Source organism: Otolemur garnettii, unplaced genomic scaffold, assembly GCF_000181295.1.
Source record: "Otolemur garnettii isolate 467f Iridium unplaced genomic scaffold, OtoGar3 scaffold00031, whole genome shotgun sequence".
Taxonomy (NCBI): domain Eukaryota; kingdom Metazoa; phylum Chordata; class Mammalia; order Primates; family Galagidae; genus Otolemur; species Otolemur garnettii.
In genome coordinates, this window is record NW_003852426.1 from 17,162,771 (window position 1) to 17,175,373 (window position 12,603).

Consider the following 12,603-nt stretch of genomic DNA (forward strand, 5'->3'; position numbering starts at 1 on the left):
GAGAACTGGCACAGCTTCTGGATGACCTTCCCGGGCTCCCCGACGCCCAGAGTGGGGTCTTGGCAGGTGATGTTCTTCCCTGTGTTGGGGACACAGAAATACAGCCAACAGGAAGAGAAAAGTTGACAGAAATAAGGCCAGCTGGAGGCAGAATTGGGGGATTTGAAATCATGTTTCTCCTCACTTCAGTGACCTTTCCAGAGCCACCCAGTGTCTTGGGTTTGCGCCTGATCTTCCAAAGCTTCTCACCGCTTTCCACACAAACCTGACTTCGGTAATCTGTACTTGCCTTTTCTAACACAATTTAGCCCTTAAGCTAGAGATTCTCAACTGTGGCATCTTACAGTCGAGCAGGGAGCTTCTGAAAAATGCCAATATCCATGCTGAGTAAATGAGAACCTCTGGGGCTGGGGTTCGGGGATCAGAAGTTTTCTAAGCGTCCCTGGTGATTGCAGTGAGCTGCGAAAGTTGAGAAGCACGGCCACAGCCCAAGCTGCCCTGGCCTGAATCTCCGAGTTTTAGCCCAGCCTCCCCTAGGCTCGAGGCCCCGCGATGTAACTTATCTCTTTGCAGTCCCCCATGGGGAGTGGAGGCTGCCACAGTGAAGGTGGCTAACAGGTATTTATTGGATGGATGGATGAGTGAGCGAGTGGATAAATGAGGCCCTGCTCCCCACGTTCCTCCTGGCTTCCCCTAACCGTGGCTCTATTTCCCTTCCACTCACGGCCAGACAGGAATGGGGAAAGGATGTCTGTTAGTCTCTAATGCCTAGACGCTTCCCTCATCAACATTTTCATTTAGCATTGTGATTTCAACTACTGTATAAAATCTTAAAATACGTAAGTAATTTCTACTGGGAAAGGGAATACCGGACATGGTATAAAAAAGGGGAAGGATGAAGATGAGTGAATAGAACACACTGGCTAAGACGAGGGGAAGGAGGGCAGGGACAGGGACAGGGTGACCTTGCTGCCCCCTGGAGGGGCTGTGCTTGGTGGTGACTGGGGACAGCAATTCTAAACTGCTTCCTGCTTTGGTGTCCAGGGCCCGGTGACCAACATGTGTGAGAATGCCCACAAATGACTCAGTAACTTCAAATGAGCTTGGGGATAGGGCCACAGCTGCTTCACATGTCAGGAGTCCTGTCCCCGGGAAGATTCAAATGGGGAGAGGGAGGTTGCTTGTGGTTCAAGCTCAGGGTCACATCTGCGGCTACTGAGGGGAGCTCATCAGCCTGGGCTTTGATAGAAATGGCTACAACAGGACCTTCCCCTGTGAAGGCATCACACAAGGGCATCCTGGCTCAGCGATGGCAAAGGCTGGGAAAGGCACCGTCTACTCTGGAGATTAGAGACATCCTTCCTTCACTGAAATTTCAAAAGAATCCCAACCTCACACAGATACTGTTGCTCCTACCTGCCTGGTGACCCGCTTAGCCTCCCAGACACAGGAGTCCGGCTTCTTTTTCAGGCTTCTGGATCACTTCCTCCCCACCTACCTTCAGCAAAGCTAAACCAGCTAGCCTCTTCCAGCCACCCAGCCACCTGTCTTTTCAATCCACATGTCTCTCACCTAGGCTGGAGGCCCCAGAACATAGCTTATTCCTTTTCCATCCCCCGTGGTGAGCCCGAGCCCCAGTGAAGGTGTGTGACAGATAGTTATTAGACAGAGGGACGAGGGAACCAGAGAATAAATGAATGAGTGTTCCAGACAATAACATTGTAAAGTAACAAAACGCTCTTACCAGGAACCAGATTCAGCTTCATCGATTGGCTCTGGACTGAAGTATTAGCAGCGTTGGTAAAGTGACAAAACACCTCGACCGTTTTTGAACACCAGGAAACTGAGTTTGCGCTGAGCCTGTGTCTGTAGCACACCTGCTTTAGAGTGACTTCTTTTGCTAAAAGACAGAGTTGTTGAAAGAATTAATCACAACACGAGTATCCAAAGCACAAATTTGGTTACGACGATTTGATATGGATAAGTTTTCCCCCAGGAATGTGCCACACTCCTTTTTAATGTGACTTTACCTATGCTCTTTACATGGTTTTGCCTCTGGCTCTTAGAAGTAAACAAGCTCCATTTGCATGTGCGCTAGCCCGAACTTCACCTCTACCACTCCAGACCCCAAGTCCATGCCACACAGGTTTGACCATCAGAAAGCCTTTTCAGCCTCCCTGGGATCCCTCTTCCTATCTAAATCCCAGCAGGCCCTGTCACGATGCCTTTTCCTGTCCTATCCTGTCTTTGCCACATTGGTTTAGAGTCGCCCTTTATGGGTCTGTCTCCTCCACTGGACCATAAGCCCCTGAAGAGGAAGCGCCTGGTCTTCTTTACGTTTGCTTCTCCCAGTGCTGATCTCAGTGTGTGGCACATAGAAAGTGTGGAATGTCACACGGTGATCACAGGATGTTGAGATGTTTCCAGATGGCTCTCCCCTACCATGCGGCCTTCTCTAAACACTGCAGCCTTTAGTGAGTCCCCATTTTTCTGAACTTGCATTTTTTCTGTTCAATCCGTATTACTTGTTTTTGGATATTTAATGTTGGCTGCATTGCCCTTTATGACACGGACCTTCTGGGCGTTCAGATATGTGCCCTGTCTCTCTTGTCTCCCTGGCATTGCCCGCTATGGTGACTTGCCTTGAGCAAGTCCTTAAGATTAGTTATTGGAAAAAATGAATGAGCTTATAAACCCCTCCTGAAGGTGTCTCTGTTTTGAGATTAGGGGTTTTGAGCTCATGTGTGCTTGACCTTACTCTTTAGAAATTCTGAGGGATTTGGATTGAAGGCACATCTGCCAGAGAGAATCTGGGTGTTTTCGTTTTTGCCAAATGCCATAGAAGGCTACCCACAGACAACCTTAACATCATCTTGGAGGTCCTGAACCTCACTGACAGCATAAACTCAAAGTCCAAACCTGGTGACAGTAGGACAATTATACTTCTCGGGGGAAACTTTTTGTCAACCCAAAGATGAGATCTTGCTCTTAAATTCTGGCAGGTGGATTTCGCTTTCCTAGCCTACTCTATTATGAAGCATGCAACCCTTTGAAGGTTCTGGTATCATGAGAATTGTTTGGAGAGGCCTCAGTTACTGCTTAGAGAACAAAGTCTTTTCTATAATTCCATCCAGAGTCTTAAAACCTAGAATTCTGGGTTTTTGATACTGACAAATGTTCAGGGTGAAGTCTCAGTTCTAATATTTTTTCTGTTTTTAGTCCTTGGTTATTTCTCTTACTTTTTTGCATGCTCAATTATGCATTTAAAAATACTTCTGTGGCACTTTTATAGCATGGAGAGAGAGACTATCAGAATATCTAGTCTGCCACACTGAGGAGGTAGCACTCCTCGGAAGGTATCATAAAACTGTCTTCAATAGCTTCTATTAAAGACAATGGGCTCCACCCTCACAGACTCCTAAGGTTTGGCCACAAACCAATGAACCAACAGCCACAAGCAAAAGGAAGGCTCGCCAGGATTCTGCTTTGTTAATTCTATCTCTGATGATATAGTCCTGTGCTTCCTGATCTCTGTTTTAATAGTATGTTTGCAGACACCCCATATGTGAAGTAACACACACCAACAATCCAGCAGCTGGCATCTTACCCGCAGGAAAGAACAAAGAGCCTATCTGGAAGGTTACTTTGTAGTCTTCGTCCTCCTCTATGCAGCATTTGATGTGATGGAAACCACTGCAGGGAACACTGGCTTCCAAGGGATCAACCATGATATCTGCCTCCAGAGGCAGCGGGTGAACAGTGACGTCTTTGGTTGCGATACTGTACACATTCTTATATCTAAAGATGCACTGATAGGTTCCTGAGTGGAAGGAAGCAGAGATGAGATGGAGTGAAATAATCGCTCTTAAGAGGGATTTGCTGGGAAGGTTAAGAAAAGGCTTAATTTTCCCTCTTGAGCTCAAGTTAAGGGCACACCACAGCTTCCTGCTCACTGCGGGGGAAATGTTGAATAGTCCCTCCCCTGGGTTCTCCATGCAGTGAAGGACCAACCAAGGCCACCTAAGCATGACTAACTTCCCAATAAAGTTAAGTGGCTTATTTTTTAGGGGCAGCGTAGGGTTTCAAGCCAGGTTTCCAATTCCTACTCCAAGATTGTTTCACCAACCCGAGCAATAAATGGGAATTTTGATGAATGCAGGGCTGGGGAGTTTTCCGAAGAGTTTTAAGCTGATGGAGCACTGTGGTGTTACAAAGAGCCTCTCTTCTCATCTCTAAGCGAGCAGGTCCCTCAGGCAGCAGAGGACAAGCCACCATCTGGGCAGCTGCCCTGGAGACAGCACAGCAAGATTACAACGGCCCCTGCAGTGAGGTAAGGCCTTGCCACATTCTTTACATTCCCTTTCTCTGCCACAACTCTGGAAAAGCCAGAAGCAGCAGCTGGTCAGAGGGATAATAAGATGTAGCACAGGAGAGAAGGAGAAAGTAGAACTCCTCTTAATTCCTGCTGGGAGGTAGGGAAGATTTAAATTGAATATAAAACGAGAGTGTAACAGATTTAGATCAGAATGGATTTATTTTTACTAACTGGCATGGGACTGCTGAATGTGACTGGAAAAGCTACAGTTCCTCTTAGATTACTGCCCAGGAGTAGGAAAGAGCAACTGGACAGAGAAGGTTCGAAGTCCACCTAGGAGAAAAAGGCTTCCATCTCTGATTGTATACTGCCAAGTGCCGCCCAGACAATAACTAGTTATTTCTTTCTTTTTTTTTTTTTTTTTTTTGAGACGGAGCCTCAAGCTATCCCCCTGGGTAGAGTGCCATGGCATCACGCTCACAGCAACCTCCAACTCCTGGGCTCAAGCGAGTCTCCTGCCTCAGCCTCCCAAGTAGCTGGGACTATAGGTGTCCGCCACAACGCCTGGCCATTTTTTGGTTGCAGCCATCATTGTTGTTTGGTGGGCCCGGGCTGGGGATTCCAACCCGCCACCTTAGGTGTATGTGGCTGGCACCTTAGCCGCTTGAGCCACAGGCGCCGAGCCAATAACTAGTTATTTCTACAGTGGTGGATAGGCCTCTTATGGAAAAATAAAGATGACATGGGACTCGCAGAATCTAGACTGGTTAACTTTACAGTCAATGAGAGGCTTCAGAGTAGAGCAGGTAAGACTTGGCCACTGGAGCCAGGCAACCTGGGTTTGCATCCCAGCTCTGCCATTTAGCAGACGTACAACCTTGGGTAGTTTACTCAAACTCCCCAGGTCTCAGTTTTTTCATCTGTAAAATGGTAACACTATCCTCTAGGTTTATTGTTTTTAATCAATTAACTTATTTAAATATGTAGCATAGTACCTACATAGGAGTAAGGGCTCAAGAAATGTGAGTTATTATAGCCACAGTTCTGCCTATCAAATTCTCTTTGCTTCCAAAGATTTGCATTTCTTCCCAACAATGTACAGTGCTAAATAGGAAATTAAAATGTTTTTCTTCATTGGAACCAGATATATAAAATTTTTGCCTAGCACCATTGGGTGAAACACTCCCAGCAGTCTAATAAAAGCAGTTCTTTTAAAAACAGTCCTTCTAACTTATTAGCAAAATCACTGGCCTTGGAATCAGAGAGATTAGTTAGACTAGTTCCATTCCTGGCTCTGCAACTTAACCTGTTTAAGCCTAGGCCAAGTTATTACCCTCTTAGGGCCTCAGTCTCTCCATCTGTGAAATGGGAGTAATGACATCTTCCTCCAAAGCACTGTTGCATTAAGTGTAAAGACATATTTAATGTCAGAGCACCACCTCCAGGGGTGCTAACTTACTTCCAGGGACCCAGGCAGCACAATACAGCCCCGGGCTTTTCACTCACCATTCCACTCCCTGGTCGAGGTCTTGACTGTCAGTACTGACTCTGCTCCATCAGGATACTTCCTTGTAGTATAAAATCTTTGATAGATTTTAGTTCCAGCAGAAGTGTTCCAATACACCTCATCATAGTTACTCACATCACTGATGCATCTTATAGAAAAGTTTTGTCCCTCAGAAACAGAAATTGGGTCCGGAGTTATTGTTAGGTTGGCTGAAAAAAATGCAAACAAAACAGACAAAACCAACAACAAATCCAGCGTTTAGTCTTTCTGGTGACATTGACACATGAGTGAAATTTCAGAGAGAGACAGAGAGAGCAGACCATCCTGACCCTACTTGTGTCAATGCCGGAGTAGTACCTTGCTGCTCCTGGGCTTTACTTGTGTCTAGGCTGTTCCCGGTGGTGCTCTGAACTGTACTCATTTCCATCACATGCCTTAGGACCTCGGGCACTTCCCTTTTGAGGCTGGAATTATCTCCTGATGATCAGCAGGGCAAAAGGTTGCAAACTTAGGAGTGTTGACTTCACCCCAGCTCCCCGCCAACCTCTTCCGTGACACCCTGAGGGAAAGTAGACCCTGGTTCCTGGGACAGCTTCACTTTCCACTCCTCTAAGATACCTTTTTATATCACCCCATTGTACACTAATTTCTCTCTTTCTATATCTTTCCTCCACAACAACGTGAGCCCAGAAGGGCCAGCCTTTGACTTCTGTGTGTTTGTATCCCCAGCCTTCACAGAGTCCGAGCTTAATAAACCAAACAGTCAACGTGCAACTGCATTTCAAGTAGGAGGATCGTAGGGTGTATTTCCCCAATGTTTATCCTTGACGTCTCGGGCAAGCTAAGTATCTTCATTACGGTTCGTTATAATGATAAGTATATAGCTATAATAATTGTTTATGCGTATGTGTACAATTAGAATTATAATTAACTTCACGATATGTGTAAGTACGTTCTCTTTCTGAGTTCCTCAAAGATTCATGAGAAATCATTCGCCAAAAATGTGAATAAGACCATTACAAGCATCAAAGCTTTTATGGGCATCTCACTCTTTTTGGCTCAGGTTCTATCTTTCCACATCTCTCTGAGCGTATCTTTCACGCGGCTGGCACATTAAGATGCCGTTCACTTTCACCCTCTATAGGCGAACACCTTCCTGTCTTGAGCCTGGCCATTGTGGCCTGCTCTTCCAATCAAGTAAACTGCGTTCTTCATCATAATCAAAAGGAACCAAGGCTCTCCCTAGTTCAGATAACTCCCCAGAGTCCTTCAAGCAAGGTTTCACGTGTTCTTGAATTCCCTCCCTGGCTGGGGGATCTTGGGATGGCTCTCTGGGGTTTAGCTCTTTCTGGGTGTGAAAAGAAAAAGGTTCTCGGAACCTTGAATTTCGTTTTCTTCCTTTTCAGATGAGGTTCGCAACTATCAGACTGGGGATTTTCAGCAAAGGCTAAATACAACCCTAAGATACGTCCCATTTTTGAAAATAGGAGTAAGTTTATAGTGAATATTTTTTAATAAAAAATTTAATTTGGGAAGCAACAATATACACGATTGGCTTCCTTTTTTAAGGTCATGATGAAACACATTCATTTCACAAAGTGTTTACAAAAATGTTTTAAAAAATTGTAAATCATGTTTACATTTGGATTTATCCATTTCATCAGATAATGATCACTAAATATTCTTGTCCTTTTTTGTCCTACTGGAGATATCTATGTACTCTTGGTTAGTTTTCCATAAATTGGAGGGAGATTATGTTTGCCTGAAACTATTATTGCCCTGGAAGGACTCAGGGGTATTTTAAACAATTTGCAGTTTTCTGTGGTGAGCGCAGTTTGGCGCTCCCAGCTTTAACCTGGAAGTTTATGTGGGCCCCTATCCACATAAATCTAACCTTGATTTTTGTAAAACTGCTAAGTCACAATAGCAGGAAGCATGAACCAGAGTAACAAGTACTGCTTGTCTCAGCCTTTCTCTAAAATTGTTCAAAAGTGATCTGATGATGGATCAAAACAGTTCATTTTTAAAAGAAAGAAAAACAAGTTTTAATGCCCCATTTTTGCAGATGGGGTGAATTTATAATGCCTTAGAATATGAGGAAAAATGATACTTTTGAGAGAATTAACTAAACTAAGAGGTTAGAAAACACTTGTTCTCACTGTAAAATAATCACAAAGGGTCAGATTATCAAAGCTTTCTATAGCACATGTACAGCTAAAAGTTCCACTGAAAGAGTCCTTACCCACAGAGATGAATGTCACTTTTATGTCCTTACTGGCTCTGGCTCCGTGGGGACTGATGAACTCACACGTGTAGACGACTGTTGTTCCCGATGACCCGCTTGGGCACTGGGTTCTGTCAGCCTTCAGCATGTACCTGCTGCAGCTAGAATCGGGGTCAGTTTCAGGGGTTCCTGTAATGACAAGCAATTCTTCTGCGGTTATGGTTTGATAACTCTGTGATTTAGTAGCAAAGAGACCAAGTCAATAAAAAGAAATCACTATTTAAATAGATTTCTTCTCTTTGAATAGAAAGGTGGGATGGGTAGTGGTGAAGCCTGCAGTCTCTGCATCCGGATTGCCTGGCTTCAAATCCTAAGCTCCACCACTTCCTAGGGGGTATGGTTTGAGAAAGCCCTTGCCTCAGTTTTCCACATGTGAAATGGGGATAAGTGATAGTAATTATTGCTCGGGACTATAGTCAGGTTAAATGAGATTATACGTGTGTGTGTGTCTACACACCCAGAAATACATATATATACTTTTAGACACACACACTTGGCACCAAAAACAGGTATACACATTTTAAGAAAGGAAAAACCGTGTTAAAACTGTATTGCTCAATATGTACCCATAACAAAAGAACAAATCCAAGTCACGAAGAGCACCTCTCACAGTCGCAGAAGTCTAACGAGACTCGAGTGTTACGAATTTAATAGTTTTTTTCTTCCTTAAGAAGTGCATACACTTTTTTTGCCCCCTCTGTATATAGGTATATAAACTTCCAGGCAAGGTCTGGCTGGGGCCCGCCCCAACAAAGAGCGAGAATGCGGAAAAAAAAGGGAGAAAGAGGAGCGAGGTGTTTGGACTTAACTGAAAGGGAAGCGGTGTCAGATTGTTTAGGCGACTGTCATTATGGATGGGAGGAAGCAACAACAGGGGCCCTCTGACCGTCATCCCATGTGAGGAAGGTTTTTTTAAGACGTTGTTCCCTCTTTAAGTCCCTGTGTTTTAGTGGAAGCTTCAGCCTCAGGCTTTCTCAGTGACCAGCGGTTTCTCCTTCAAAACAGCTCTTTCCGTGCCTTCCTTCCCTCCCAGCCTGGGTTCTATGACACCCTGGTGGCTTCTTTTTCTACTCCATTCCCTTCACTCTCTCCTCCCTCACCTGCCACTACCCTCTATAAAGGCATTTTTCAAACACGATCAATCTTCCAAAAATGAAAGAAAAAGAATAAGCCTCTCCGTTAGTTCCAACATAAATGTGTCTTTTTCAGCTCTGGCTGGCTGATCAATGGTATTTGAGATATTATATTGCAATCGAAATGTCATCACCATTATTCCCTAATGCCCAGAATGGTGGTTTAAAACCACCAGACTCGTTTTCATCTTCAGGCAGCCTGTCTGAATCACCTCCTAGCTCGCAGACACATGCACCCCTATCCACCTCATTGGACCTTCATCTTTTTACCTTTAAAATCTTATCATTTCCTACAGGACAACGTCAAATCTCCTCAGCATGACACATACAATTATTTATGGTGTGATTTTAATCTACCCCTCTCCTCTGTCTCATTTTGTACTTCTCTCTCAAAAATTAGGTCACGTCCTGGGCCTTCGCCATGTCCCGCAGCTTTGTTACTCTCTTCCCATGTTCATATCTGGAATAGTCTCCTTCTGTCTCCCTGTGCCGACTCCTACTCGTCCTTAAGGACTCGGCTGTCTCACCAGACTGTGGTACAAGACACTGGGCTTTGCATCCGCGTGTGTAAAGAGACGCACAGAGTGATGATGGGTAGTGCATAGGTTCCATGGAGACGACTCAAGATATTACGCAGAGTAAAGAAGGAACATGTTAGATGGGAGATTAGTGAAAATGTCAGAGAAGAGGCAGGTTTTCTCTAGGTCTTGAAAGACATTTAGGGTTTTAATACATAGAAATGGGGGCAGCAGTTCTGGTGTGTGGGCGTACGTGTGTCGTGTGTGTATACACAGTGCTCCTTGGAGAACTTGACTTCCATTCAGCTGCTTCAGGGAGCTGGGGCCAGGCTGGGGAGCAGGAGGATAGCAAGCTTTATGGGCTCCAAGCCCTGCACCTTTTCACTAACTAGAGCAGCTCTTCTCTGATCTTCCTTGAACATGAGATTAGGGGACATTTGGCAATGATTGAAGACATTTTTGGTTGCTGCAAATGGGGGGTGTTACTAGAATCTAGTGGATTTATCAGCCAAAGTTGCTAATAAACATTCTACGATGCATAGGACAGTTTCTCATAGCAAAGAATTATCTGGCCCCAAATACCAGCTGTGCTGGGGCTGAAAAACCCTGCATTAGACAACCGTGCAAGATTTTGCTTGAAGAAAGGATTCTATGATTAAATCAGAAAGCCACTGATACGAGCAAAAACACAAAAATAGCAGCATGTGGATTTTGTTCAGGAACAATAAGTAGCTCTGTCAGGTTGAAATGTAGGAAAAAAGTGGAGATGAGGCTTCAAAGAGACAGTGAGCTCAGAAAACAGAAGCAGAAGCTCCATCGTTCATATCATGTTTCATATAATAGCCCCACAGCTCTGCCACCCAGGGATCCTCCATGAGAAGCACTGGATGCAGCAAATAAATTGGTGCTTTACTTTCTGGAGAAGGGATGGCATGTGATTATAATTTTGCTGCTGAAATTTGCTGCCTAGATGCTATCCCAAACCTTCATGAGTAGGGCGCCAGCCCCATATACCGAGGGTGGCGGGTTTGAACCCGACCCCAGCCAAACTGCAACAAAAAATAGCCAGGCATTGTGGCTGACGCCTATAGTCTCAGCTACTCAGGAGGCTGAGGCAAGAGAATCGCCTAAGTCCAAGAGTTGGAGGTTGCTGTGAGCTATGATGCCACAGCACTCTACTGAGAGTGACAAAGTGAGACTCTGCCTCAAAAAAAAAAATAATAATGATACTTTCTGTGTAAGACTTTTGATGGAAAAGGGGGGGGGAACCCAGAAGATAAATGTAAACACTGAAATCAGACACAATAACTTTTACTTTTTCTTCTTTTTGGAGATGGGGTCTAGCTCTGCTGCCCAGGCTAGACTGCAGTGGTGTCATCGTGGCTCACCGCAACCTCAAACTCCTAGGCTCAAGTCATCCTTCTGCCTCAGCCTCCCTAGTTGCTGGGAATCTAGGTAACGGCCACAACACCTGGCTGATTTTTCTACTTTTTATGGAGAAGAGGTCTTGCTCTTGCTCAAGCTATACTTCCTGGCCTCAAGCAATCCTCCTCCCTCAGCCTACCAAAGTGTTAGGATTACGGGTGTGAGCCACTGCGCCTAGCCCAGTGGCAGAGTGGCAGAGTGTGGACTATTTTATTTATTTGACTATTAACTAACTATTTTAACTATTTTATTTATGGTAATGAATCTCTTAAAGAACATGCCCTTCACTTTTTCTCCAAGTGGTAGGAAATCTTTATAGTATGTTAGTCCTCTTAAAGTTGGAAATTCTACCAGTGTCGAATATGTCCTCTCCTATTTTATCCCTTTGCAGATAAAAAGGGGCTTTGACAATGCAACCATTTCTAATAGGAGGTCATACATTTGGTTCCAAAAGCTTTGGGGTAAATTATTTTGCTAGATTTCTTCCTATGGACTTGGAAAAAAATGGCTGCTAAAATAACTTTTGGAATTGGGAGAAAGAGAGCTGCAGAGAACACCAGCAAGGGCAGAAGAAAGATGGGCAGGGTGCCAGGTGGAGGCTAAATTCTTCAGAGAACACACAGGTCCCCAGACAGCCAGCCCGGCGCAGGAAACCCATTGTTCTGGGGTCCTGCAGCCGGCTCTGGACATTCACGGCAAGGTCCCTGAGCATCTGTGCCACGGACTTCCTGGTGCCGTTGCCAGAAGACAAGGGTTTTCACCTCTCGTGGTGAAATCTTCCAAGTCAGTACCACGGGAATTGTGAAAAGCCTTTGTGCCACCTGGCAGTTCCTTCAGGAAGCTACACACCTCCTCTTCCTTAAAAATCAGGGAAGTGACCCATGCATCATGGGTCAATATTCTCAACATCAGCAGATGCCTTTCCCACTCTTCTGGGTACTTTGAGGTCACATACAGACACCACAGGTGAGACCTGCTTTGCCAAACAGAAGTGCTCAGGAGAGTTCACGTGGAAATCCATCATTTTATTTTGTTATAATTTCATATAGTTTGATAGCAAAAGCTTATAAAAGGAAGGCTCGTCACACTAATGTATTACATGGGTAAAACCACATCTTACTTTAAAGGGTTTTTTTTTCTTTAAAGTTGGGCACATAATATTGTTGTTTCTTAAGAGAAGAGCTGCCCTTGTTCTATGCAGTTTCTAGGCAGAGAATAGTCCACACTCTGCCAGACCAGCTTGCTCCAGTGCTGGCACATTGGGCATGGGTCAGAAGTTTAGCCAATATAAACACTGGTCTTATGAAATAAGGTCTACGGGAAGTGTCAAATCTTTCTTTTCTTTTAATATTGTGACAACCTCATGGAAGAAGCCCAAATGCCCATCGACCCATGAATGGATCAATAAATTGTGGTATATG

The 12,603-nt window shown here is 44.7% G+C and overlaps 1 protein-coding gene across 1 annotated transcript in view; it reads right to left on the reverse strand.

The window, feature by feature from the left end:
- The window catches only part of ADGRF5 (adhesion G protein-coupled receptor F5), a 68,213-nt gene that overhangs the window by 11,112 nt on the left and 44,498 nt on the right, over positions 1 to 12,603 (reverse strand). Inside the window, exons 11-15 of the mRNA XM_012804678.2 lie at positions 8,065 to 8,235; positions 5,822 to 6,031; positions 3,608 to 3,820; positions 1,745 to 1,900; positions 7 to 79 (exon numbers count right to left, since the gene is read on the reverse strand). Of these exons, the coding sequence (XP_012660132.1) occupies positions 7 to 79; positions 1,745 to 1,900; positions 3,608 to 3,820; positions 5,822 to 6,031; positions 8,065 to 8,235 (823 nt within the window). The remainder of the gene's footprint in view (positions 1 to 6; positions 80 to 1,744; positions 1,901 to 3,607; positions 3,821 to 5,821; positions 6,032 to 8,064; positions 8,236 to 12,603) is intronic.